Source organism: Dromiciops gliroides, chromosome 5 (assembly GCF_019393635.1).
Source record: "Dromiciops gliroides isolate mDroGli1 chromosome 5, mDroGli1.pri, whole genome shotgun sequence".
NCBI classification, from domain to species: Eukaryota; Metazoa; Chordata; class Mammalia; order Microbiotheria; family Microbiotheriidae; genus Dromiciops; species Dromiciops gliroides.
The window spans coordinates 117361046-117388144 of record NC_057865.1 but is presented as its reverse complement, the minus strand read 5'-3'; the positions used below and the strand labels follow the sequence as shown (position 1 = coordinate 117388144).

The 27099-nt window shown below is 45.4% G+C and overlaps 1 protein-coding gene across 1 annotated transcript; it reads left to right on the top strand.

Annotated features, from left to right (window-relative positions):
* Window positions 1–719: 719 nt before the first annotated feature.
* TSPAN33 (tetraspanin 33) lies at window positions 720–18294 on the top strand. Its single transcript, XM_043965004.1, has 8 exons — window positions 720–1052; window positions 10832–10889; window positions 11436–11563; window positions 12008–12082; window positions 13973–14068; window positions 14989–15117; window positions 15733–15894; window positions 16566–18294. The coding sequence occupies exons 1-8, from the start codon at window positions 948–950 to the stop codon at window positions 16665–16667; spliced, it is 855 nt and encodes a 284-aa protein (XP_043820939.1). The 5' UTR covers window positions 720–947; the 3' UTR covers window positions 16668–18294.
* Window positions 18295–27099: the final 8805 nt, after the last annotated feature.

Sequence of the window (27099 nt, the reverse complement as noted above, 5' to 3'; positions counted from 1 at the left end):
CCACCTAGCTGCTACCTAACACCTAATACTTGCTTCATAAGTAAGTGCTTTTCCCCTTCCTCTCTAACCTGCTTTATATACCTTTTCAATTAATCTTCCTTCAAGATTGCCACTGATTTTTTTTCTTCTCTGAACTCTCACTGCATTTTTAATCAATACCAAGCAACTTTTTCTTAAATGTTCTCTGTTTCATGTCTATTCACGCTATTTCAGTACTTAGCATTGTGTCTCACACATTGTGGGTGCGCATAAGTGTTTGCTGAATTTAATTACCCTAGTCTCCCCGTTTGGATCGTAGGCTCCTTGGAGGCAGGAAGCACCTCTTGTTCTTCTTATGGATTCCCCAAGACAAGGACAGGCACATAGTAGGTTCTCAAAGAATAACTGAAGACTTGACTAGATGTGTGTGTGTGCACTTATTTTGGGAAGCGTGTGTGGGTGGTGTGACTGGATTGTGCACCTTTTGTACCCCTCACCTCTCTCCACTAGAGCAGCTGCAGCTTTGGCCCTTCCCTTTTCTGGGAAGCCTGGGAAAACTACTGACCCTTTAAGAAGTTATCCCTCACAGAACAGGTGTTCCCCTCTCCTCTTGGAGAAGAGGGAATGGCTGGGTATTTAGTGACATCAGCGACGGTCCAATGAGAAGCCAGACGGCCGACATCTGTGCCAATGGGCGGCGGCTTGGGGCGGGCCAAGTTTCCTGGGTACTGGGAGGGGAGGAGGTGGTCCTCCGGCCACGGAGTATTGGGGTTGCCTCGGCTGCTGTCGCTGGCTTGAGGCTGTGTTCCAGCGGTTCTCGCAGACGTTCGTTCCGTTCCCGGGGACGTTCCGCCGCTGTCCAGCTGCCTCCCAGGACGCTTGATTCCCATGTCCCTGAGCACGGAGTGAGCAGGTGGGCAGAGCAGTCACCGGGGAAATAGGCCCCCCGGGGAGGCGGCAGCGGGGCCATGGCCCGGAGATCGGGGCCAGCGCCGGCAGTCTATGGAGAGGAGTTCTCCTTCGTCAGCCCTGTGGTGAAATACCTGCTCTTTTTCTTCAACATGCTTTTCTGGGTGAGTCTCCGTCCGGAGATCGGTGCACTTGGTGTTGGGAGGCTAGCTGAAGACGGAAAATCGGGTAGTATCTGATCGGTGGCAAGGGGAAAGCAACAAGGGATATAGCTCAGGATGCCCAGCTCAGGGCGAATGATGAGGGGCACTGTAATCCTTTCCTCTGGAAATAGACACTTGGGATCATTTAATCCCGGGCAGAAATGCTGGGGCGATAAGGAGGGGGTGGGGTGGGAGAGAAAATGGGGGTTTGATCTAGGCAATATTGTGGTGGCACCTTTGCTCCCCAACCGCCTTGGGATTTGTGTCCAGCTGAATTTGAAACGAGGGAACCTTCTTTGTAGCCCAGGTCTGAGAAGTGGGTCGCTAATCAGTTTTGAGGTTAGAACAGGGGACTTCCCAGCTTGCGATCTGGGAGAGACTGCACTTTGGGGAAAACGGAAGAAAAAGAAATGGCATTCACTTAGAAGAAGGGATTCTATGTTGTGGGGTGGAAATCTTCCCCTTTTAGCTTCCTAACTTCAGCAGTGGCCTAGAACAGAAATAGCCTCAGGATATGAGTATGTTTCACCTGACTGAGTGCCTCACCTGTTGCCTTCTCTTTCCCAGAACAAGGTTTATACAATTTCTTGGGGCTCTAAGCAAGCTGATCTAGAGGAGGCCTATGCCTTTGGGGAATGCAGCCTAGGGGTCCAGATAAAATTCCTATTGGCTGGCTGGAGTTGTAAAGACTTGGCAACGTCTGGAATCCAGAAGAGTGTGTAGCTGCTTATGCACAAGGGCAAGGCTAGGCTGGGGAGACAATACCCCATCTAAGCTTGCCACTCAAAATCTGGAAGGAAGATCTAGTATCTCAGCTCCCAAAAATGCCTGATGGCTCTCTTGGAAGGAAGCCACATTCTGGAATGTCCCACCAAAAGTACCTGGAGTAACCCTTTCCTGCTTTGGCCATTCCAGTGAATCTCCCATGTCTCTAAAACTGCCTCTCTGGGTGCTATTCCCTTTATCTAAGCCCAGGTCTGCCTAGGTCCTAGAGCTCAGACCTGAGATACAGGAAAAAAAAATACAGACCAGAGCTCTAAGCCAATCATAAAGAGGCTTCAAACGGGTCTGAGTATGGAATAGAGATGGGGAAAATAAATGTTACATGTGGGGACTTGGCATCAGAGTTGAATTAGCCCATGGTGGCACCAGGAAGAAATCCTAGTGGTTCAGAGGGATGAAATTCTGCTAATTCACAGAAAGAAATTCAGGACCATGGGTTACATAATAGGGTTAGTCAAACCATTTTAGACCCTTAAGGAACCTTAATGATAAGCTAGTCAACCACCCCAATTTGTCACAGATAAAAATACACAGGGCTTTACCTGACCTCACGGTAATGGCACTAGTTGCTAGAGGCAGAAACAAAGCTGAGTCTTCCTTCAATGCCCTTTCTACTCTACCTCAGTGCCTCTGAGTAAATAAAGCACATGCCTATGGTTGGGGTGTCACCAGTTAATGACCACTCAAGAGTTTATACTTGTGAGCCTCTGGTTTGGAGCTGGGAAGTGAGAGGAAGAGGAGATGTAATGAAGAGTAGAAGGAAATCCCTTTTCACCACATAGTCTGGGGCTAAGGAGAACTCTGCCTCTGTCTTTCCAGGGAGGTGACAAATGCTACAGAAACCCTGGTGCCCACACAGTGCTGGGGGCAGTGAGTCCAGGGTTGTTATCACAATGACCACCACCCCACCCCAGGCTCACATTCCAACCTAACCTCCTAACCTTTTCCCTGTGTTCCCCGAGGACTCCTCAATAGCCTCTTAGCCACAGCTGTTCTTCCCAGGAGACACAGCTCAGTGAGTCAGTTCTGTTTCACTTTTACTTCATGAAATGCTCTCTGTACTTTCCCCCTTCTCCCTCTCAGCTGGGTTTGAGAAGCTCATAACTAGGGAGGGAGCTTAGTTCCTCAGATGCATTCACCCTGGTAAGGAAATAACCTGTTCAGTAGCAGAAGGAACTCAGAACAGCCAAACTGGGGGAATGTGAGTCAGAATAAAGAGTGCTCTTCCTCAAATCTACCTTAGCCCAAGGAGAAGTCACAAGTTCTAGAAGGTCTTCAATTCTGTACCCAACTTGCAGTGTGACCCAGAGTTGAGGTCTCACCCTCCGTGGCTTCATTCCCCCCACTCCCGCCCCCTTTAAGAGAAAAGAACTCCCATCTAACAGCTATTTAACAGTATGTGATTTGACTCTGGCACTAGACCTCAATCTCTTGTTTCTAGAAATGAATTTCTCTATGACCTTGTCTGGGGAGTTATGACCTTTCCAAAGGGAATGTTAAAAAAAAAAAAAAGAATATGTCAAATGATTCTCCTCTCTTCCAATCCTTGGGCCACAGTCTCACCCTACTTCATTCAGCTAGGGTCCTAGACAGAGATATGGAAGGACAATGGCCATCCTCCCATGGATCCTTCGAAGGATTGTTGCTATTTTCCTACACAGTCATTCCACAAGCATGGTTCACTGGAAACACCCACCTGATCTGGCACCAAAGAACCTAGATTCAAACCTCATTCGTGCCACTTAATAGCTATGTGACTATGGACCAATCATTTAACTTCTTGGGACCTCTGTCTTCATCTATAAAATGAGAAGCTTAGAGATGGCCTGTAAGATGGTGCCTTCCAGCTCTTACTAGGATTAATTAGGACCCTCTCTCCCTTATGCCTGAGGACCCAATGACCAGTAGTGCTGGCCCACTCCTTTCACAACCAGAGTATGCTCTGATCTGTTAAAGGGGCAGGAGGAGTATTTGAGTTCGGTTTGTGTCTGTGCTGGAACATATTGGGAAGGCTTCTATAGAAGCTTTGTCCCTAGGAGTTACCTAGAGCCTGACCCTGGCTCTCTCAGAAAGTGGAGTCCAGACCAGGAACATCCTGTATTATTCCTTTTGCTTGGAAATGTTTCTGTCTCCATGCCTTTCCTTTCTCATTGGTCAATCATTGGTGGAATGTGTTCATTCCTCATCTCTACCTCTTAGGATCCCTGGTTCCTTTCAAGAATCATCTCCGGTGCCTCTTTCTTTCCTGATCCCCACAGCTGCTTAGTGCTTTTCCCCTCCTACTTAATTCGTAGATACCTCCATATGAAGAGTTACCTTCCCTGGTAGCCCATAAACTCCTTAAAGATGAGGGACATTGGGTAGTTTACATACATAATAGATGCTTAATACATGTTGGTTGGTTGATTGAGACTACCCTCCTATATGTTTATGGCCAGACTGTTAATTGTTTAGGGATGATATCTCCTCAGGATCCCTTGAATTAAGCCTCCCAAGATCCTGGAAATTATATATGAGGTTCCCAGTTCAGAAGTAACTAATATGGCCTTTTCTTCCTGCATTGGTGAAATGCAAAGGTTGGAGGTGGAGCAGGTTGAGACAAAAGGTGACAGAGGATATGTATTTATCAGCTGCATGCAGAGGCTAAACAGTTGAGGTGGCACACCCAGTACTAATCGAGGGGCTTTACCCTGCCCTGATACCTGCTGGTTCCATGTGCCACTCAGAGATACCAACTGGTATAAGTTCCAAATCTAGGGACAGCCACAGAAGTTCACACCTTCAGTACTACTACCACAGGACAAGAGGCTACTGGATTTAGAGCTGCCAGGACTTTACACCAGCTAGTCCAGGGATTCTTAACCTGTGTGTGTGTGTGTGCATGTATGTGTGTGTATCATAGAAACCTTTGGTGAAACCCACGGACCTCTTCTCAGAATATTGTTTTTACATGACATATATAATATCTTATTCAATTTTATTTATTAATGGGTTTTTAGGGGGTGGTGAGGCAATTGGGGTTAAGTGACTTGTCCAGGGTCACACAGCTAGTAAGTGTCAAGTGCCTGAGGTTGGATTTGAACTCAGGTCCTCCTGAATCCAGGTCCAGTGTTCTATCCACTGCGCCACCTAGCTGCCCCATTAGAATATTGTTTTTAACCGAATAAAATAAAACACAAAGGATTACAAGGGCAACCAATTATAATGAAATACAGTTCTCAAATATTTAAAAAATCAGTTCACAGACCCAAGTTAAGGACCCCTGTTCTGATCCAACCCTGCACCATCTTCTGGCTAAGGAAACTAGGCCCCTTGACCAGTGTCACCCTAATAGCAGAACTAAGATTCTAAGAGAGGTCCTCTGCCTCAAAATCCAGTGCTTTTCCTATCCTCGGCTGCATTCTTAATGTAGGCTCCATTTTTCCTCTTGCTCACTAACACTGGGTATGTTTCAAGATAGAGCATATCTCAAGCACAGCAATAGTCCAGCAACTTCGGGGCTTTGAGCTCAAATTTTAGCTTTACTGTGTGACACTAAGTACCTCCCTCCCTTTTTAACCCTGGGGAACCCAGACCAGCCAAGTTGTGAAGGATGAAACTACAAGATCATGGGACATATAGTCGTAGGAATCTGGAAATCAATGAGTCCATTTTAGAAGAAACAGGCCCAGAAAGGTTATATTGGACATGCTTAGGGTTATGATATAAACAAAGGAACTAGGATTACCACGAAGGATCTCTGACTCCAGATTCAGTGTTCTGAGCACTATAACAGGCTGCAGCACTGGAATCCAGGCCACAAAAAAGGCTAACAGGTCCAATACTCAAGATGACCAGTGACAGGTCATGAGTACCACCTCTAGAATAGTCCATCCTATTAAGGAGGGATCATTTAAAGGGTCAATAAAGAAACAAAGTCCCAAGATATTCAATAGGATCAAACAAGGAAGGGATAAGGAAGAGAAATTACTACCCTCAAAATACGGGTACACAAAGAATATGTCATCCTTAGAAGTAAATGTCACTGTAGTCTGAGGCTCATGAAGAAAACGAATTAGTCACAGAGCCAGGAATCTGAATTATGCCCAGAACTTCTGGCTCCTCCCAGAAAGATTATATTTTATCCAAACTTCTTACCTCCTTCAGTGCTCTGCACATAGTAGGTGTTTTAACAATGTTGGTGAGATGTTAAACATAGTTCCCTGGGTCTGAGGTCTCCTTCATGTGGGCATTTGTTCCATGAGTAAGCCCCTACTGTGTGTGGAACACTATGATGGGCCCTGGGAAAGGAACAAAGTTTAGAAAAGATGCCATTTCTGCCCCCCACAGAGATTTTCCTTTATACGAAATTGATACCTAGCAGTTTCTCCTGTTCTTTCCCCACACTGATCTTTTCCTCATCACGGGGGCAGGGTTCCCTGACCCTATTATTAGTTTAGGGCTCTGAGACAGTGAAGGAGCAGGGATTCCAGAAAAGTGCTTCGACTCAAAGTTTGCCTTCTCACACCTCCTGCTTTAAACTGTGGGAGGGAGCCAAGCACCCAAACTCCCTTTAGGACGCCCACGCTCTATATATGGTGTCTTCTTCCCGGATCCAGGGAGTTACCAGGGGGTTGCCCCGGACTCCAGACATGCTGGCTCTTTGCCACCTTGCCTCCAAAGGCCACAGGCACCAAGCCAGCTTCAGGTTTTGTCTTACTTCCCTCTCTAGGGGGAAGGACTAGCATATGGGTGTGCTGGCAAGTGGTTAACAACTGGATCTTGGGGTGGGGGCGGAATGTGCTCAGGACTTAAATCTACACTGCACCATGAACATTTTCTCCAACAAGCAACAAAACAATAAATTAAGCCCTGATTTATAGCGCTGCTGCTGGCCAAGGTGTAAATGCTCACACTGAAAATTCAGCAATCGACTTCAGCACACTATAGGATGAGCCTCTCCCCAGCGCCAGAACCTTCTTCCATGTATTTTTCAAGTAGACTCTGGGCAGAGCCTATGGATTTTCTCTCTTTCTCATGCTGTACCTGGGAGAGTGGGGCATAAAGCAATGATTTTTTTTTTAATGCCACTAGAGGCTATTATTGAAAGGCTTGGGAACTATAGTGGAAACTTCCCTTGTGAGACATGAAGGAGAAGTAAGAGATGTCACGGGAAAAATGCTGAGTTTGGAGCCAAAATAACCTGGGTTCAGATCCTGGTTCTGTCACTACCTATATCACTTTAAGTAAATCATTTGGGGCAGCTAGGTAGTGCAATAACTAGAGTGCTGGCCCTGGAGTCAGAAGGACCTGAATTCAAATGTGACCTCAGACACTCACCAACTGTGTAACTCTGGGCAAGTCACTTAACCCCAATTACCTCTAAATAACAATAACAACAAAAGAAAGTAAATCATTTAACCTCTCTGAGACTCAGTTTCCTCCAAAAGAGGAAGTTGGACTACATGGCCTTTATCATCCCTTCCGATTCTAAATCTAAGATTCCATGTCCAGAGATTCTTCCCTAGATACGGAAGAATCAGTCTTTGAGCCTTTGTTATACTCTCACATTCTAACCCACATCACTGTTCTTAGCTAGAGGACTCATTCCTTGGATTTGTCTTTTAGAGTTTGGGGTGGTGGTGGTGTTTATTTTGGGGGGTTTTGAGGCATCAGGTTAAATGACTTGCCCAGGGTCACACAGCTAGTAAGGGTCTGAGGCCAGATTTGTTTGTTGTTGTTGGGGGGTTTTTTGGGTGGGGGGAAGGGCAATGAGGGTTAAGTGACTTACCCAGGGTCACACAGCTAGCAAGTGTCAAGTGTCTGAAGCCAGATTTGAACTCAGGTCCTCCTGAATCCAGGGCCAGGGCACTCTAGTCACTACACCACCTAGCTGCCCCCTAGAGTTTTTGAAGAGCTTTTTCACTTAATAAAGTATACCTCAAGGGAAGCAGGCCCCCCCCCCCAAAAAAAAAAGAACTCGCTCAGAGTCCCCAGCATTCTCACAGTAAAGCTAGTAGTAGTCTTACTGTGCCAACCTAGTACCCAACAGCTTGTCCCCAGTGGGCTTCTTCCTCTTGGAGTCTTACATTCTTCAGTGGGGCCTGGTAGGTGAATATCATTTCAGGAAGACATGAAAGATAAAAATCAGTTTTACAGACTCAGTAAGCCACAGATTGGTTCTTAGCTTTTTTGGCCTTGAAAGGATTTTTTAGTTTACACAAGGACACATGGACTTTTAGGGCTGCAAAGCACCTGACGATCCTCTGGAACAAACTCTTTCATTTTACCGAGGAAGAAAGTGAGACTAAGAAAGATAAAGTGATTATCTCCAGGTTAGAGAGCCAGTTAATGGCAGAAGGGGCACTTAAACCCAAGTCTCCTGTCCTATCCGTAGTTTTCTTTTCACTAAAACACATTGTTCTAAGGAGTTATATATGAATTCTAGTCTCCTCCAACTGACTCAGAAAGATGGATGAATGACTGTAGTAAAGTGGGTCCCCCACAGCTCACCTACTTAACCTTTTACATGAATTGAGTTATAACAATTTTTCACAAGCATTTTTTTTTGCTTAGTTAGGTATGTATATAAGATAATAATAGTTTATGCTTACATAGCATTTTACAATGAAAAAGCAGTTGACATGCTTTGAAAGACTTAAGAATATGGATCAAGGCAATGACCAACCATGATTCCAGAGAACCAGTGACAAAAGTATGCTACCCACCTCCTGATGGAGACAGGATGGACTCGGAGAACAGAACAAGACTTATTTTTTTTGGAATGTGGCCAATGCAGAAATTTGCTTTGTTTGAACATTTACAAGGATTTGGTTTTTCTTTTATTTTTCCCTAATGGGAAGTGGGAGGTGAAAGGAGAGAAAAGAAATTTTTGTTCATTAAAAAAATTATGTCTTTTGTGAGTTTTTTTTTTGTTTGGGGGGGGCTTTGGGGGGGGTTACAGGGCAATGAGGGTTAAGTGACTTGCCCAGGGTCACACAGCTAGTGTCAAGTGTCTGAGGCCGGATTTGAATTCAGGTTCTCCTGAATCCAGGGATGGTGCTTTATCCACTGCCCTAAAAAGTTACATCTTAAAAAGCAGTTTCTAAACATTCTCCTTTAATGCTCACAACAACCCTGTGAAGTAGGCAGTTCAAGTATTTCCCCCATTTTACAGATGAGAGAACTTAGCAAAGATAAATCATTTGCCTAAGGTCACACAGCTAGTAGATGGCAGAACTTGACCTTTAACTTTTAGGTCCAGTGCAATGTTCACTCTCCCACACTGCCTCCTAAGGAATTTGTGCCCCAAAGATCTCTTGAGAGCCAGATGCATGAGGCAGAATCACTAGCAGATGCTTTGATGTTTTCTGTCTTTAGCCTCAAAGGGAGGGACCTGCCAGAATGTTCCAGGGGGAGGGATAGATGGCTCGGGGAAGGAAGGGCCCAGAGGGGACATTCAGGACCTGATATAAAAGGAAGAGTTGGTATTTGCTTGCTTTTGCTGCTGCAGACCCCGAATGTGCTTCTGGATGAGAGGAAGACACTTTCCTCTCGTTCCCCCTGGGTCTCCCTCTTCTTCCATATAATTATAGGCTTATAAGTGGAATTACATTGAATTACATTGGGATAACAGACATTTCTAATTCTGTACTTGCTATTTTTAGTTTTGCTGTGTCGGGACTACTTAGCAAAAAGTTATGGATCTCGATTAGAATTAGACACGTTAAAAAAAAAAAGTCCAAGGAGAATAAGAACATGGGCTCAACAGAAATGAAGAGATCATTTATCAAAACAGTGTGTCTGAAGGCAGAGCCAGACATTGAGGAGAGTTTGGAAAGGGTCCCTGAAAGAGGTGACAGTGAGGGGAGGGGAGGGGGGAGGAAAGGGTCCTTGAAAATGATATGACCTTTGGTGTCACCATTGTTTTGCTGCTTGAAGGTGCCTATAAAGAGGCGCCTTAGAAAAATGACCTTGTGTCTCATGGCCCAGTGTGATCCTGTCCCTGAAGGCCAACTTCTACAGCCCTGCCCTCTCACTGCTCTACCTCTTTCTGCCCTCCTCCAGCCAAGCCTACCACCCCCAAGTCTGTCTTCCTCTAGCCACAGTAGATAGAGGGAGGGCTCAGCCAGCAGCACCCACCCCAGGGTTTCTTGACCCCTTCCCCATTGAGTTGCTGGAGTCCCTGCAGCTGAGAACTCCCTTCAGCCAGATCGGTGCCCCAACCATCACCATGGTGACAGCATGCTGCTGCATAGCACCAGCCTGGGGACTGTGAAGATCGAAGGGGGGTTGGGGTAACAGGAGGGTGTTCAATAGGGCTGTCCTTCTCACTTTAATTAGTGGAGGACAGGAAAGGTTCTTACTGGAGCACTGGTTAGCTTCCATTGAGCTAATCCCCCCTGGGCTCAGCCAGGAATTTAAGTTGGGCACATTGTGCCCACTCTGTAGCCTAAGTTTTATACATAAACACACTATGCAGTTCAGCTTGATAACCTTCCACTCCCCAGGGAGACCTCCCTTCCTTCTTTGACCTATTAAGACTACAGGAATGATTCCAATCTAAGGATACCCTTACCCTAATTAGGTCTGTCTAGCTATCCTTGCTAATATAATAATGATAATCAACCTTGATTTAAGGTTTATACAGCATTGCACATGTGTTATCTTATTTTGATTCTCACGGCAGCTCTGTGGAATACGTACTACAAGAGAATATTAACCCCATTTTCAAGATGAAACTAAAGCTCAGTCAAAGGACTTAAGTGACTTCCCCCACACAGGCAGGATTCAAATTCAGGTCTTGGCTGTCACTAATGGCAACATTCTTTCTCCTATATCATACTGGGGCTTTTAGTCTCAGAGACCTCAAAGTTCACCTCCTCGTCCCATTCCCAGCATGCCCCAAAGCTGGATTCTATTTTAGAGTTCTCTGGCCCATAGTCCAAGAGTCAGCTGTTCTGCTTTTCTCTTGCTAGGTAATCTCCATGGTGCTGGTGGCTGTAGGAGTCTACGCCCGACTAATGAAACATGCAGGTGAGTTCTGAGCCTCTTCCCTCCCTAGCATCCTGACCTTGTTCCATATCCCTTGTTTTACTCTTGCCTCTTGAGCCTAAGCCATCAGTAGGGGAAAGGGCTTAGAGGGGACATTTGTCTGGCCAACAGTCAGGGGGAGTTCCTCTGGGTGGAATGCCATCTGGGCCTGCCTGGAATCTTTCAAGAGGTACCCAACTCCAAAGCATGGGAGTGAGGTGGTTGGAGGTTAGGAGGGAAAGGCATTCTAGTAAATGAGATCACAGGACCTCATCATCCCAATGGAGACACACCTCCTGGCTCTGAAATATGCAGAGCTTGAAAGCCTAATGTCATTCTACTTTTTATCAAGGCCTCTCAACTCAGTCACCAATCGCCACCACCTAGACCAGGTCTAGGAGAATAGCTCTCTGCTACCCCCTTGTGGTGGTCAAAACTGGGATCTGATTTTTATAAGCAAATAGCAAAACTGGAACTGTCTTGCTTAGGGGTGGTGAATCTCAGAGCAAACAGGAATTGTGAGGCAGGTTATATTATGTGTCCCCTCAGAGGCAGCTATGGCCTGCCTGGCAGTGGACCCAGCCATCCTGCTAATCATAGTGGGTATCCTCATGTTTCTACTCACCTTCTGTGGCTGCATAGGATCCCTTCGTGAAAACATCTGCCTCCTGCAAACGGTAAGTACCCCTTGGGGGAAAACTCCTCATTTCTTCCATTATAATTCTCCTCCCAGATACCTTTAGGGGAAAGGACTCCTAGATTCCATTCTAAGATCTCTGTTGACGTCTTGGGTTCTGCTACCTTATTCCCAGTTTTAAACTTTGGTGTCAATCCCTCCCTCCTCTTCCCCAAAGTTTACAGTGATTATCTGTGCCCCAGTCCCATCAAGTACACTAGGCATTACTTCATGGCTCAGTGGCAGACGTAGTCATCTTAGAAAATTGCTGCATCCCATTGCTCCCTGCACTTCAATCCAATTCACTCCAAAGTCAAAACGTTATCCTTGTGATGTTATCGGTTCTCTTCATGAAAAAAGGACAGCAACAGCAGGCTACAAGAGAGTAGCACCCAAATTTGATGATAAACACCTCTCTCTTTCTCCCATCCCTGTCTTCCCACAGTTCTCTCTCTGCCTCACCATCGTGTTCCTGCTCCAACTGGCTGCCGGGGTCCTGGGCTTTGTTTTTTCTGACAAGGTAGTGTGATGGGGTATAATGAAGCCTTTTATGTTACAGAAAAAGGGACAAGAAGAGAATAGTCCTTCCCATTATAAATTTTCTTGGCCTCAGTTCTCTATCTCCTAAGCAAAATTAGCCTTTAGAAATTCTAGTTCAGGCCAAGTGACCAATCACCAGAACTACTATATTTAAAATATTTGGAAAAGGATTGTTTTTTCTTGGAATAAGTTTTATTTCCCAATTTGAAGAATCAGAATCCTAGGGTTTAGATCCCAGAATTTAAGGGGATGCATCCAGAGTGAAACCAGTCAGCAAATTTTCACTGCCAATAGCTGAACAAAATGCAGAAATTAGGCTGTTAGCAACTAAGTAATGAAGGATTTTCTACATCTTTGTTGACAAAATGGGAAAAATGAAACAGCAGATCAGCCAGCACTGTGACTGCAAGAGCTGCCATTTCTTTTATTCCCCCCCAGGGGTCAGTGTTTTCTGTTCAACAGCTCCAGAAAAATCTCCAATTACTTGGCTTGACCTTGGGAGTCAATAAGAATTTTTTTTGGAGTGTCTACACACAAGAGTACCTCAAAAATGAACTCAGCTTGCCTTAGAAATAGTCAACATAGTTTTCCTGCCAGCTCCAAATGTGACTCTTTCCTTCTCCTATGATAAGTTTAATTGATGGACCACAGGTCATTCCAAAGAACACCCACAAAAGGGACCTGCCCTAGATGATGGTAAAAGCCAACCCTAACATCTCCCTCTATTTGTGGCATTTAGATTGGGAGTTGGAAACTGGCTGTCAGGATGATAGAACTGGTCTCTAGTTTTGAAGCTCTCTTAGATAAGGAAGGTTGGTCAAAGTCAATTCAATTACTGTTCTAAAACCTATGAACCTACACAATATGCTTAGTGTAAAAGGAGACAATGAAGATTGCCAATGCAGAGAAGAGACGATCTGATATCAGACCTTGGGCAACCCCCTCCCCCCATTTTAAAAATTAGGGAAAAGGATGAGGTAGCAAAGGTAACAGAGAAGGTGGCTTATAAGATATCTCTGTCCTCAAGGAATTTACAGTCTATTAAGGGAAAAAATATGGTACACAAGTAACTATAATACAAAATAGGATGATGTGAAGTTCATCCTCCATTAAAATCTTCCTCCTCCTCCTTCTCCTCCTCCTCCGAGGTCTTACTGCTACATGGAGGTAACCCTGGGTTAAAGAGAAGAAAACCAGGTTTTAGAAAATTTGGGAGGTTTCAAGTCCAGTCAGGAGATGGACTGTGTCTGTCATCTGAGGACCAGTCTAGTTAAATTTGATTGGCTATTACCAGCTTGGCTGTAGGGTAACGCATTTTTAGCCATAACTACACTCAAAGACCATCTACCAGTTTATAGAGAAGCTATAATTTTTCTAGGTGGACTCACATCAATAAAATTATGCTTCTCTGAGATATTATAACAATATTAATAAAATTATGTTTACTTAGCATTTTAAGGTCTACAAAGCATATCACATCTATCAGCACTAAGCACCTACTGTGTGCTAGGTGCTATGCTAAGCACTGTAGTAGATAGCTACTGCTACAGGTGATATTAACCCCATTTTACAGATGAAACAAATAAAGAGAATTTGTGATTTACTCATGGTCATAGAGCTAGTGTTAGCAGGATGTAAACCCGGGTCTTTTTGCTTTTAAGTCTGGCATACTTTGCCACTTCTTGTATTAATATATAAAAAGTTTATATAAATATATGAATTAATATAAAATATTGTATTGATATATAAATATTCAGAAGAAAAGTGAAAAGCTCTTCAAGAGTTGAGAGTACACCCTTTCCTCTGGAATGGCAGAAGCAAGAGAGGTGAGTGTCCTGCTATACCACATCTCTCCCCATGTACCTGGCAGGCTCGTGGAAAAGTGAGTGAAATCATCAACAATGCCATCGTACACTACCGAGATGACCTAGACCTACAGAACCTCATTGACTTTGGCCAGAAGGAGGTATGGACCAGACGGTGGGTGTAATCATCTGGGAAACCATGGGCAAGAGCTCAGCTGAATCTAAGAGATATTCAATTTTCTGGTCCCATTGGATTTTTTTGCTCCCCACTTACTCTGCACAGTGTCTATCACAGTGCCATGCAAATGTGGGTGCTCTTTAGTGACAAAATGATGCTGAATCCTACTCCAAACCTGACATTTGACTTTGGGGGATTTTATTTGCTTTTATTCCATATCCTTGGCTTCCATAACCAATTTTCTGAGGTTTTCTTAAACGAATATTCTTTCTTTTCTCCCATATGCTCAAGTTGTCTCCTCTTATTCTTTGGATCCCAAGGGAAAATCTACAGTATCAGATTTTATTTCTTTATGGGGTTTTTTTGTTTGTTTTTGTTTGGTTTTTTGTGGGGCAATGGGGCTTAAGTGACTTGCCCAGGGTCACACAGCTAGTAAGTGTCAAGTATCTGAGGTTGGATTTGAACTCAGGTCCTCCTGAATCCAGGGCTGGTGCTTTATCCACTGTGCCGCTTAGCTGCCCCAGATTTTATTTCTTTAGAAAACATTTTTTGAATACCTACTGTGTGCAAGGCACTGTGCTAGTTACTGTGGATGTAACAGAAATGAATAAAACAGCCTCTGCCCTTCAAGGAGCTTAGAATTTAATAGAGATGACAGATGTGCAAATAACTCATGTAAGAATGTAAACAATACTATAGGTGAAGTATAAAGTATCATAGGAATCAAGGGAAGTAGAGATCACTTCCATCTGGGTTGACCAGCAAATGTTTTAGCTCACAGGAATCAGAACCCTGGCCTAAAAACCTAATGTGGACTCGTGGTGGGTTCTGAGTTCTTACCACAACTTTCCTCTGTGTTCCAAGTGGATAATTCTTAACCTGCATAGATGGGCTTCTTTGCAGTTCCACTGCTGTGGTGGTATCTCCTACAAAGACTGGTCCCAGAACATGTACTTCAACTGCACAGAAGACAACCCCAGCCGGGAGCGATGTTCTGTGCCTTACTCTTGCTGCTTGCACAAATCCAGCCAGGTAAACTGCCTTCCCTACTGTTTCCTCTTAGCCAGTGATGACAGACAAGGGCAGCGGTTGGTTGGAAATCCTAGAAGATCCATGGGAAGTGGTTATGGGGTGGTCAAATCCCTACCTCCTCCCTAAAAGTACGCTTCCTCCTACCCAGGACAGCCAAGTGAAACTTTCAAACGTGATTCCTACTGACCCATCCTTTTGTGTAGGGAGAATAGGGGAGGGGGCGAAAAGGGAGGGAATGAGGAAGAGAGTGAGGGAGAAGGAGAGGGAGAGAGGAAGGACCTAGACGTTCACAGAACAAAAGGAGCTGGATTTGGATTGAGATTATCTACCTAGTACTTTCCAAATGTACCTCTGAACCATTGTGGGGTATGTAAAAGACAGGCAACTTATTGACTGGGGGCTGAAGTGGGAAATGAGTGTGAATTCCATTTGGTTTTTCAACACACACACACCCCTCCCCCCCCTTTCCCACCTTCCCTTTTTCTCCCCTTCTTCCCTTTCCCCATCCCCTCATTTTTCCTTTCCCTCTCTCCTTCCCTTGTTTTTTCTTCCTTCCCTCTCTTTCCCCTCCCTTCTTCTCTTCCTTCCTTCTGCCATTTCTCCTTCTACCTCCAGACAGTAATCAACACCATGTGTGGCCAAGGTATGCAAGCTCTTGACTACCTGGAGGCTGGTAAAGTCATCTACACTAATGGCTGCATTGACAAGCTAGTCAATTGGATTCACAGCAACCTCTTCCTCATTGGTGGTGTGGCACTGGGCTTAGCCATCCCTCAGGTAACCCACCCAGTGAGTTTGTGAATTGGGTTAGGATAAAAGAAGCCCTAAGTCCTCTACCATAGAGGACTTACCTCTATCAGGGTTAGTGTACCATTGGAGGACCTGCACTAGGGGACTGGGTATTGAGAGAGCTAGGAAAACTTTTATAAGAGAGTGGAGCTTTAAGGCAAGGAAGGGTGGTGGCAGTAAGGGAACAAGCATTTATTTCATACTTATGTTCCAGGCACTGTACTCTGCTCTTTTTTTTTTTTTTAAGTGAGGCAATTGGGGTTAAGTGACTTGCCCTGGGTCACACAGTAGTAAGTGTTAAGTGTCTGAGGCTGGATTTGAACTCAGGTACTCCTGACTCCAGGGCCAGTGCTCTATCCACTACTCTGCTCTTTTTTACAAATATTATCTCATTTGATCCTCACTCTGGTTGGTAGGTGCTATTATTATCGCCACTTTATTGTTGAGGAAAGTGAGGCAAACAGAAGTTAAATTACTTGCCCAGCCTCACACAGTAAGTTTCTGAGGCCACATTTGAGCTCAGGTTTTCCTGACTCCAAGCCCTCTAGCCCAACTGTCAGCTTCCCCTGGCAGGGCAGGTAGCCTGGGATGGTAAAGATGGGATGTAAGGGACAAGGGGAGGAGTATTATTAAAGACCAAGTTCCTTTGCCTCTCTCAGCTGGTGGGCATCCTGCTATCTCAGATCCTTATCAATCAGATCAAAGATCAGGTCAAGTTACAACTCTACAATCGGCAGCACCGGGCTGACCCATGGTATTAAACACCCAGCCATTCCCCCACCAGGATGAAAGGTGGGCATCATCTACTGACAGCACTGGGCACAACCCTGGGCAAAGAACAGAGATTTGGATTCCCCTCGCCCAGTGACAAAGAGCAAGTTCCAGAGAGGCAGACAAAGGCAAGACATGCAGATGGCCTTCATCACAGAAGGATGGTCCTCCCTCGTCCTGGGCTGTGCCACAGATTTCTAACCATGAGAGGATTTTTTGGTTTTGTTTTGTTTTGATTTGTTGGGTCCATTTGGTTGTTTTTTTAAGTTGCATTTAAGCAAAAATGTTTTAGGGGATGCCAACTGCACAGTGTTGCAATGGGGCCAGCTTCCTCCTCGTGCAGGCATCACCATAATCAGCCCAGCCTTTTCTGTCCCTGGCCATTCTCAAATTAGTGCCAACTAGATTTGGGCACTGGAGGGGAGTAGCACACCAGTAGCCCCTGCCCTGGGTCCAGCTGGCATAGTACCAGCTCCAGAAGCTTGACTCTGAGGTAGGGGGAGGGGAGTGAACGGAGGAGTCAAATGGGGACAGTTATGTATGTGTTGGGTAGGACTAGAAAGGGATACATCTGCCAACTCCCTATTCCGTGTTCCCCCTTAGACAATCAGAGCCAACTCCGTCCTGACCCCTCCTTCATTTCCATGGAAATATGGTAACAAGGGGGCAGGCAAAGCTGTGGCAGCCAAATTCATCTTTAAAAAAACAACAACTTGGAATTAGGATATCTTCTTTGCCTTGTGTCTGGGGACCCTGCCAGCAGCAGCCAAGGAGGTGACACAGCCACACATACCCTTTTACTCTCTTCCTCTCGCTTGGTACTTTCCCCCATGAAAAGGCATTTTCTTAGGCACATGGGGATATTAGACAATAACCTCCTAGCCTTCCCCATCTCCCAGCACCAAGACTGACCTGTATGTGTCCCAGAATTCCCTCTTTCTAAAGGTAAGAAACAGGAATCCTGCGGCACTAGATAAAGAGATGCACTAAAAGTATTCATCTGTGCTGAGCTCAGTGCCACCTTCGTGCAGTCCCGGAAGCCTGGAGGAGACAGGATAAGGGTTACAGGCTTTCGGGATGGTGACCCTTGTCTTGTGCCCTGTTTGGAGGAAGGGAGGGAAGGCAGGGAGCAAAATAGCTCTCTATTGGCCTCAGTTGCCCGTGGAAGTGATCTAGCCCTGTTTTCTATCCCCCACCTCTCTAATCGGGTACCCCAGGTCTCAGCGATCCGCAACCTAGTGTTTGAGATGCCCTGGGGTTTCTAATTATCTCAGGGGGTGTCATATACGTCTCCAAACAAAACTAATTTCAAATCACTTTAATTAGGAAAACATGTCATTCAACAGTTGGGTAGGGCGGGGCAGGTGTCAGGAAATCCAGCCGCTTCGCTCATTGGTCTAGGGTGGGGAGAAGAATCCCTCCCTTCCCGGGTCCGGGCCAGCGCTTGTTCTCTCCGCCCTACCTTTCTCTGGAGGGTGTGCGTGCGGGGACGCTCACAATCGAACTCATTCAGGCTTCATGGCCCTCGGCCCACCTTTCCCCATCCAGTCTAGATGGAGAAAGAGCATCCGCCTCTCCGGGCCTAGAGGCCGGTGTCTGCGGGGAGGGGGTCGGGGGGAGGGGGGTAGCCGGGTTGCCATAGTCTCAGACTGGAGGGAGACCGCTCCCGGTTCCTTGGGCCTCCGCGGCTGTGCGTGGGCGGGGAGCCTGGAGGGGCGGGGCGCTTCGGCGGATACTTAGCTAGGCAAAAGCACAGCTGGGGCTTAGTGGGTGGTCCCAGCCAGCGTAGCTCCTCGCCCCTCCCCCGGGCTCTCCGAGTAGAGTGTCCCGACCCGGCCTCCAAGCTGGGGGGAGTGTGGAGGGTAGAAGGTAGAGGGGGGCCCAGCGCCGATGCCCAGGCCGTCCTCATTCTCCCCACCCTTCAGATTCAGCCGCATCCCCACCCCCTCCTCAAGATTTCTTGTGCTGACCCCCCTCCCTGCTTTCAGGCCTGCCCAGACCATGTACGGGATGGTTCAATCACTTTAAAAGGCACGATACAATTGGATATAAAATTAAAACAAGCACTTCGAGGACTAGGGGAGGGTTTTTTTCCTTGTGTAGTGCGGGGTTGCCCACCAGGCTGCAAGGGAAACTCATACAATAAACATCGAAGGGGACTGAACATAATGCTTTTTGAATCCTTTCCCCCTAAACCTACTCTCGAAGCCTCTCCTGATTCTTTTTTTTGTTTGTTTGGTTGGGTTTTTTTTTTGGGGGGGGGCAATGAGGTGACTTGTCCAGGGTCACATAGCTAGTTAATGTCAAGTATCTGAGGCCAGATTTGAACTCAGGTCCTCCTGAATCGGGGCTGGTGCTTCATCCACTGCATCACCTAGCTGCCCCTGCCTCTCCTGATTCTTGAAGGGTAACTGGCCTATAGTTTAGTCTCTACTGGTAAAGAAAAAACAAGAACAACAAATGAGGGCCTTTCATTCTAGGGGTTGAGTGGAGAAACTTTGCACTGGCCAATGCTCATTGGTGCTGATGACATAAATGTGATGCTTTTGTGGCTTTCCACCTTAGCAAATCCTTGCTGAAGTCATTTGGGATGGAGGGCAGTGTATGTGTCTACCTTACTCTTGGGGCTAACTGGGTGGGCGGGGTCACTGGTCCTTCCAACCCAAAGCAAACCTAATCAGGAAAGTGGGACAGTTGTAAAGAGCCAGGCAGCCCTGAATTCTGGTTCTGGTCCTTGTCACTTCATTGAATCCTCATTATCAAGGGGGAGGGGGAAAGCCTCTTCACCCCCAACTTTAAAGTGGGGGATACTGGGGTGGAAATATAAGTACATCAAGTTAGTAGATTTTCTGTCCACATCCTCGGACTCTTTCACCAATCACCTATTTTTGCCCCATTTCCCACTGCTATGTCTCATTAATAGTGATTTTAACCCACTAGGCTTGAAATGTCTGCAAACCAATTGCCCTTAGTCCTACCACCCCAGACCTCTTACTCTGAAATTAGGGCTGACACACCATTTGAGTGGTGATGGGTCCTAGCTTTTGTGCTGCAGAGACTCCTCCCAGGAAAATCACCAACCATCCATCTGTTGTTCAGTCACGTCCAATTCTGTGACCCCATTTGGGATTTTCTTGGCAAAGATACTGGAATGGTTTGCCATTTTCTTTTCTAGTTCATTTTACAGGTGAGGAAACTGAGGCAAACAAGGTTAAGTGACTTGCCCAGGGTCAGATTTGAACTCAGAAGGATTTCTTCCTGACTTCAGGCCTGGCACTCTATCCACTGTGCCACCTAACTGTCCCATCACCGTCCCTCTAGACCTTATCTGTTGGAGTTTGGAGGGGCTGAAAAATCCATCATGCTGAGCCTATCCAAACTTAGTTATATGGATTCTCATAGCAGATACACAGGGGGCCATCTCCAGTCATCCTGATCTATACCTTGCCACTGGACCCAGATAGCTCTAGAGGAGAGTGAGATCGGTGACTTTGCACAGCCCTGCCTCACTTAAATCTACTTCACTTGCAAGCCAAGATATCACTTTCCTGATGTCATTGAAATAAAGGACAGACAATCTGTGAGTGGTAGTAGCTGCCCCCGGGGACCCAACTGACAATGCTCACTCCTTCCTTCCTTCTTTCTTTCTTTCCTTCCTTCCGTCATGGGGAAATGGGTGGTGATGGGGCCCTTAGGTATTCCTCTTTAAAGAATTACACCCCCTTGCACACAAATGCAATTAGAATAAAATAATCTTTTATTCAGGCGCTAGAGAAAGAAGACCAAGAGAGAAGCCAAGGACTTCTCTTGACGGGAGATGGTTCAGAGACAATTCTCTGAGATACCTATCTCCTCAAACAGGAGAAAGTCAAAAGCTTTTGTAGATGGTAGATGGGATGATCACCTTATTGGGGGTGAGTTGGGAGAAGTCAGGTGAGCAGTGGTGGTTCTGATTTCTGGAGTTATCTCTGTTCCCTGGCAATGACCAGCAGCAGCCACGCCTAATGGGCTTATCTCCCTTACTTCTCAAGGTGCATCTGTGCTTTAGTTTGGCTTCTCAAGGAGAATTACCCCAGACCCATGTCCTTTAGTTTAGCTAGCCAGTTTATGTCCAAACCCCATAACCCAACCTTCCTTCCTCCCTCCCTCCTTCTCTCCCTCTCTCACTCTGTCCACAAAGGGAATCATACCCTTACTTGTCAGTGCTCTGCCCAAAGGAATATAAATTATGATTGCCAAAGCCTCACAAAATATTCTGGGGCTTGGAGACTAGGTTCCTTTTTTTTTTTTTTAAAGGGCCATGCCTTAAACCCAAATCACTCTGGCTCTCACTAACTGGCCAAGCCTCACTTGATCATTGTTTGGGCTCTTGGTGGCTCAGAGTGAGTGTAAACAGCAATTGTTTCTGTTTGGGGCAGAAACACTAAGAATCTTCCTCCTCTAGATTGATTTTTTTTTTTACTAGATAAAAGAGGCCATTTTTGGCCTCATTGCTTTTCTAGCCTTAATCACAGAATGGGCATTGCCTCAGACAAACTGAAACCTGGGAAAAACCTTAGCTTAAAAAGACCAAGGTCTTCCACTGCATTGGGGGCCATCTCCAGTTGTCCTGATGTAGATCTTGCTACTTGACCCCGATGGCTCTGGAGGAGAGAGTGAGGTTGGTGACTTTGCACAGCCCTCCCTCACTTAAATTCAATCCAGTGCAGGTCATGACATCACCTTCCTGATGTCAATGGTTCTCTTCCAGAATGAAGGACAAACAACAACAATAACAATCAGATACATAATCCATCAACAGAGCAGAACTTGGAAGGCTTTGCAGCTTAGAGGGATCTGATAGAATTTGTACTCCACAAGAACCCCTCCACCCCTTTATAAGACAAAGAGACACTGGGGGAGAACTCTATCCATTTTAGCAGATTCATGTTCGTTTTCTGGTTTAGAAACAAGACATTCTTTCTTCCTCAAAGGAAAATGGCTTGCCAATAGGTCATCTATAACACAATTTCCATAAGGTTCTAGTTGTTTTACAATGTAGGCAGGAATATAGGCTTTGGGGTTGTTGTTTTTTAATCTGAAGAACAGAGGTCCCTATTTGCTGATTCCCTCTCCCCACTGTCTGAAAATGTGGAACATTCTGACCTCTCTTCCAGTTTACCTGCTTCCCAGCAAGGTCAATCAAACTCCTGAGTCTTTCTGACCATCTAATTAATGCAAGCTCTCCAGCACTGGTTCTGGGGGAGAGATGAATGGGAGCCTGTGGGAGCTGGCAGAATACTGGATGGTTTAAGGAGAAGGGGGTCGGGTGAGTCTCATTGTGGTAGCTTAGTTGAGAAGTTAAGGTAGGCTCTAACCAAGGACAGTTTGCAGAGACCAGGAAGTCTCTCACACAGGAAGTCTGATGAAGCTAGGAAGGACATTTAGTAGTGTTTTCCATTCCGCCCCCCCCCCATCATGAATACAGGGTTCTGGACACACGGAGGCCTCTCAATAAATACTGACTACTGACTCACTCCCTCCCTCCCTCTCCTGGATCTTCTGCCTGACATAATGCACTGTGCGGATGTGTATGGGTATGGGTTTTGAGGGCCTCCTTCACTGTCCTAGCTGAAGATGGAAAACCTGTGCACACTGAAGGGCATTCATTGCTTTATTTCCTCCCCACCCTTGGGACCAGTCAGGTCAACAGGGACAGGAAGAAATTTCAAAACAAGGAACACACCAGAAAGGTATGTCTTACTTTAGCTACTACCAATGGAAGTCTATTCTTTCCAGAAGAGCCAGAAACTGAGACATTTTGCATTCCAGAAATGATGCTGGGAGTCAGCAGATGTCCTTTACCTAGGTAGCTAATGCATCTTCCCCACTGGAGCAGGAAGAGGAGGGGCAATCTTGTCTGGAGGGCATCCTGGAAGGTAGGGCCCCCGAATCCTATTTGTGATTCTGTCCTGGATCTACCCCATGACACAAAATACATAATATTGTTTTCAGTCTGCTGGGAAATGGAAAAATTACTTTGGATCAAGGTAGAACACAGCTGCATTTAAAGTACATGAGGCCAACCTCTGCAGGTACAAGGAATGTAAAATCCGAGTGTGTCTTATCACAGCTGAAGTTCACAACTTCCTCTTACTGGTCCAGCTTGGCATTAACTCATCCCCCCTCCCCATGAGGGTGGAATGGATCAGAACAAAGGAAGAGTGCTAAGATGATCCATTTGTGCTTTGAGAATGTTGGCACCAGATAAAATGTAGATGGATAACTTTGACCTTGACATTTATGGAAATCTCTGGACAGACAGGCAAAATAGATTGGTTAGGATGGTCCCATCATGATACTAACATTAGGGGATAGAGAATGATGGGAAAAGATGGGACTCAACATCCTGGGTATGACAGACAGTTACCCAGAAGTTATGATTGAGCATTATAGTAGCAATGGTTTAATCTTTTTGGAAGCTGAAAAATTACTTAGAGTCAAGGTAGAATGCAGCTGTATTTAAAGCACATGAAGCCAACCTCTGCAGGTGTTGAGGCTGGCTACTTAGAATGGGGCTGCAGTGGTGCTTGGTGAGGCAAGCCATGAACCAAGAATAGGAAATCTGAGCTGAGGTCAGGTCAGGAACAGGTCAGGAGACCTTCAGGAAGCCATTTCTCAAAAGGAAGGTTGCAGATGGCAAAAACAACAGGCTGATAGTGGAATAGATAAGTACATCTTCCATACCTGAGCTGAAGTTGAAGAGACCAGCAGGGTGTTTGTTAAATCAGGGGTGAGGCAAAGGAAACAACCACTAGGATTTATTCCAAAAAGGGCAAGTTACAACAACAGAGCTTCACTATCAAGTGCTGCCTTTTAGCAGGGTGTACCACAGGTTTTCAAGAAGCCCTGCCCTGGGGCCTATGATGCATCCTGGTCTTAAAGGTGAAAAAATGGTGTAGGGAATGCCAATACAATACTGGGACAATAGCTTCACACATTGCAGCTCAGAATTTCTCCAAACCTGTCTCGAGAGGCAGTGTTACATCTTCAAAGTGGAAGAGGATTGGGTGGGTAGGGAGTTTTCTGTGGGATTCATTAATTCATAGGATCATAGATTTAGAGTTTGAGGTCAACAACTCCAACTTCTTCATTTTACAGATGAAGAGACTGAAGCTGAGAGAAGTGATATGATTTGCCCCAAGACCCACAGTTAGTGTCTGAGGCCAGATCCAAACCGACTCCAACTAGCATTCTACCCACTATTCCACGCTGCTTTCTTTATCCCCAAGCTCCTTGGCTTGTTGCTATTCCCCCCCCCACACACACACACATAGTCAAGGCCAAAGGCCTGTCCTAGGACACCTGCTCCAAATATCCAGTCCCAGGCCATGATACTTTCATTGAACATTTCCATCAGTCTATCCAGTCATAATCTCAAACTCAACATGTCTTAAAATGTAACTAGTCACCTGCTTTCATTTAACCTCAAACTTGCTTCCCTCTCCTGACTTTCAGTTTCTGTCAATTCAATTTTCCTAGTTACTTGGACTCAAAACCTCAAAATTATCTTTGGTTCGCCCTCTCTTTTTCATCTTTCATACCCAATTGGCCACTAAGTCTTATTGTTTAATGATGTTATTCCTTACTGATGCCTCTTAAATTCACTCATTTTTCTCACTTCCCACCTGGAATCTTCAACTGTTCCCTGCTTGGCCTCTCTGCTTCCAATCTCTGCCCTCCAAAATATTCTACCTGATTAATATTCCTTAAAAAGCATTTTGGGAGCAGCTAGATGGCGCAGTGGATAGAGCACCGGCCCTGGATTCCGGAGTGCCTGAGTTCAAATCCGACCTCAGACACTTAACACTTACTAGCTGTGTGACTCTGGGCAAGTCACTTAACCCCAATTGCCTCACAAAAAACAAAAAACAAAACAAAACAAAACAAAAAAGCATTTTGATCATTGATTTTTAATCACTTCCCTGTTCAAAAATATTCATTGCTTTTCTGACCCATATAGAATCGAACCTACACTTTTCTGTCTGGAATTTAAGATCCTCCAAAACCTACTTCCATTTTACCTATCCATTTGGTTTTCTGCCACTCCCCTAAAGCCTGGAATTTTAGGCTTTTCCATTCTGTTTATTCACTTTTTTGTTTTGGTTTTTTGGTGGGGAAATGAGGGTTAAGTGACTTGCCCAGGGTCACACAGTCTGAGGTGGAATTTGAACTGAGGTCCTCCTGAATCCAGGGCCAGTGCTTCATCCACTGCACCACCTAGCTGCCCCCCCATAAGAGTTTATAATCTTTGTATTGTTATTAGACTGCTTCCTGAGCATAGACCCACTGAAAATGTAAGATTCTCAAGAAATAGAACTATATCTTGTCTGGCACAAGTACTTTGCACATATTAGGCCTTAATAGAGATATGCTGAATTGAAATGAATCCCTTGACACTCTCTCCTTTGGGTACCAATCATTCATAAGGGGATGGCTGGAGTTAGGGATGCTGTCTGTGACCAGTCTGTGGCTGTAGATTAAATAATTGGTTCCTAGAGAACCAAACTATCCTTAGTCCCAAGAGTACCTCACTTTAGTAAAAAAAAAATTTAAGGCAACTGAGTTAACTCAATTATGAAATATAGTTAATATTACATAGACAGGAGAAGTCCTAGAATACAGTCAAACTAGAATTCCCTTCAATTCAATACATGTTGATTAGAAGTGCCTACTATGTAGCTTATGAATAGAGGAAGACTTACAGTGCATAATTCGAGGACTTGGAATCAGGAAGACCCATCTTCCTGAGTTCAAATCCAGCCCCAGACACTAGCTAGGCGACCCTGGGCAAGTCAAACCTGTTTGCCTGTTTCCTCATCTGTAAAATGAGCTGGAAACGGGAATGGCAAACCACTGCAGTGTTTTTTTCGAGAAAACTCTAAATGGGGTCATGAAGAGTTGGACACAACTAGCAATACCATGTTGCCTCCAATACCAGGTATTACCCAACTGACAAAACCACAAAGCCTTCTAGTATTCAAATCTGTTCAAAGCACTGTGCTAGGAGCTAGGGTTGCAGATATACCAGTCTTCTCTCAATGAGCTTACAAACTAAAACTCATAGAGGTGAAGTACAAGGAGGCAGTGGTGTATACCAGAAAATTCTGCCACTTGCTGTGTGACCCTGAGCCTCAGTTTCCTCATCTGTAAAATGATAGGATTAGACTAGATGACCACTAAGGTCCTTTCTAGATCTAAATCTGTGGTCCTACCAACCTATAAAGCACAAAGGAAAGGTCTTGCCAATATGCTAAGGGGGTCTTGAGAAGAGTGAGAGTCAGGGTGGTGGAGTCAGCTGGTGGAGTCAGGGAAGGCTTCAGGAGGAGCTGGCACTAGACTTGGGCCCCCAGGGAAGGCCTGCTTACAGTAATAAAACATTCTGAGACCATTCTTGTAGAAAGGATAAATGCCATATACTTGAACTTGTGCACAGTGAAATCCAGCCAGGATGACCACGGTGAAAGTGAACCGAAGAAAGACATTAAGTACAAATGGAAGCAAACTGACAAGGGAGAAAAGCAGGGAAAAGCTGTATCAGACTGGGCAATCTGAGATGGGGCTGCCTTCTTTTGGACAAAGACAATTGGCAGCTCCGAAGTGGAAAAGACCGAGCTGCTGCTATGGCTATTACAAGCTACAATAGTCAAAAACCAAAGGTCAGTCTTCAGACATCTGCAGGGAGGGAGGTATCCTGCTCATTTTTATTGAATCTTTTCTTCTGTCACACCTACGCACATGGGTAACAATAGCCATTAGCAGTGACCCCACATTTGGGGCGAGAAGGGATCTAAGAGGCCATCGAAGTTCAACTCCCTCAGCTTTACAGATGAGGCAACTGAAGAGATCAAGTGACTCCAAAAGTCACACAACTCATGGAAGACAAAGGTGGGATTTGAACCCTGGTCATCTTACTCTATGTCCAAGACTTTTTGATTGCTTCTATGTCAGCTCCATATTTGTATTAAGGAACGAGAGAAATGTGTGAGTGTGAGAAAGAGGGAAAAAGAGACAAGAGATAGAGACATTCAGACATAGAGACAGAGACAAAGCCAGAGACGGTGAGACAGAGAGAGTCTAACCCACAGCAAACAAACTCCACCTCTCAACTCCTTGACACCCACGCTCCCTAGTTTTCTAGCAGAGCAGAGATTATATTCCACTCATTTATAAACAGGAAGGTATAAGGTGAAGGGAAGGCCCCGGATATGAAAAACCCGAGGCTTGGTGCAGTAGAAATACAAAGATTTTGGAGTCGGGGCACCTTGGTTTGAATTCCCTTTTCTGCTACTTGTTGCCTGAGTTTCCTTGAGCAAATCACTTAATCTCTCTGGGCCTCAGTTTCTTCAAATCTGTAAAATGAGGGGCAAAATTGGATGAGAT

What these genes read in the sequence shown, in the direction of transcription:
- TSPAN33 (XM_043965004.1), top strand. Translation starts at nt 948, where the DNA reads ATGGCCCGGAGATCGGGGCCAGCGCCGGCAGTCTATGGAGAGGAGTTC. An exon ending in GCTTTGTTTTTTCTGACAAG is followed by an intron (nt 12,083 to 13,972) that starts GTAGTGTGATGG and finishes TGTACCTGGCAG; the next exon opens with GCTCGTGGAAAAGTGAGTGA. An exon ending in TTGACTTTGGCCAGAAGGAG is followed by an intron (nt 14,069 to 14,988) that starts GTATGGACCAGA and finishes GCTTCTTTGCAG; the next exon opens with TTCCACTGCTGTGGTGGTAT.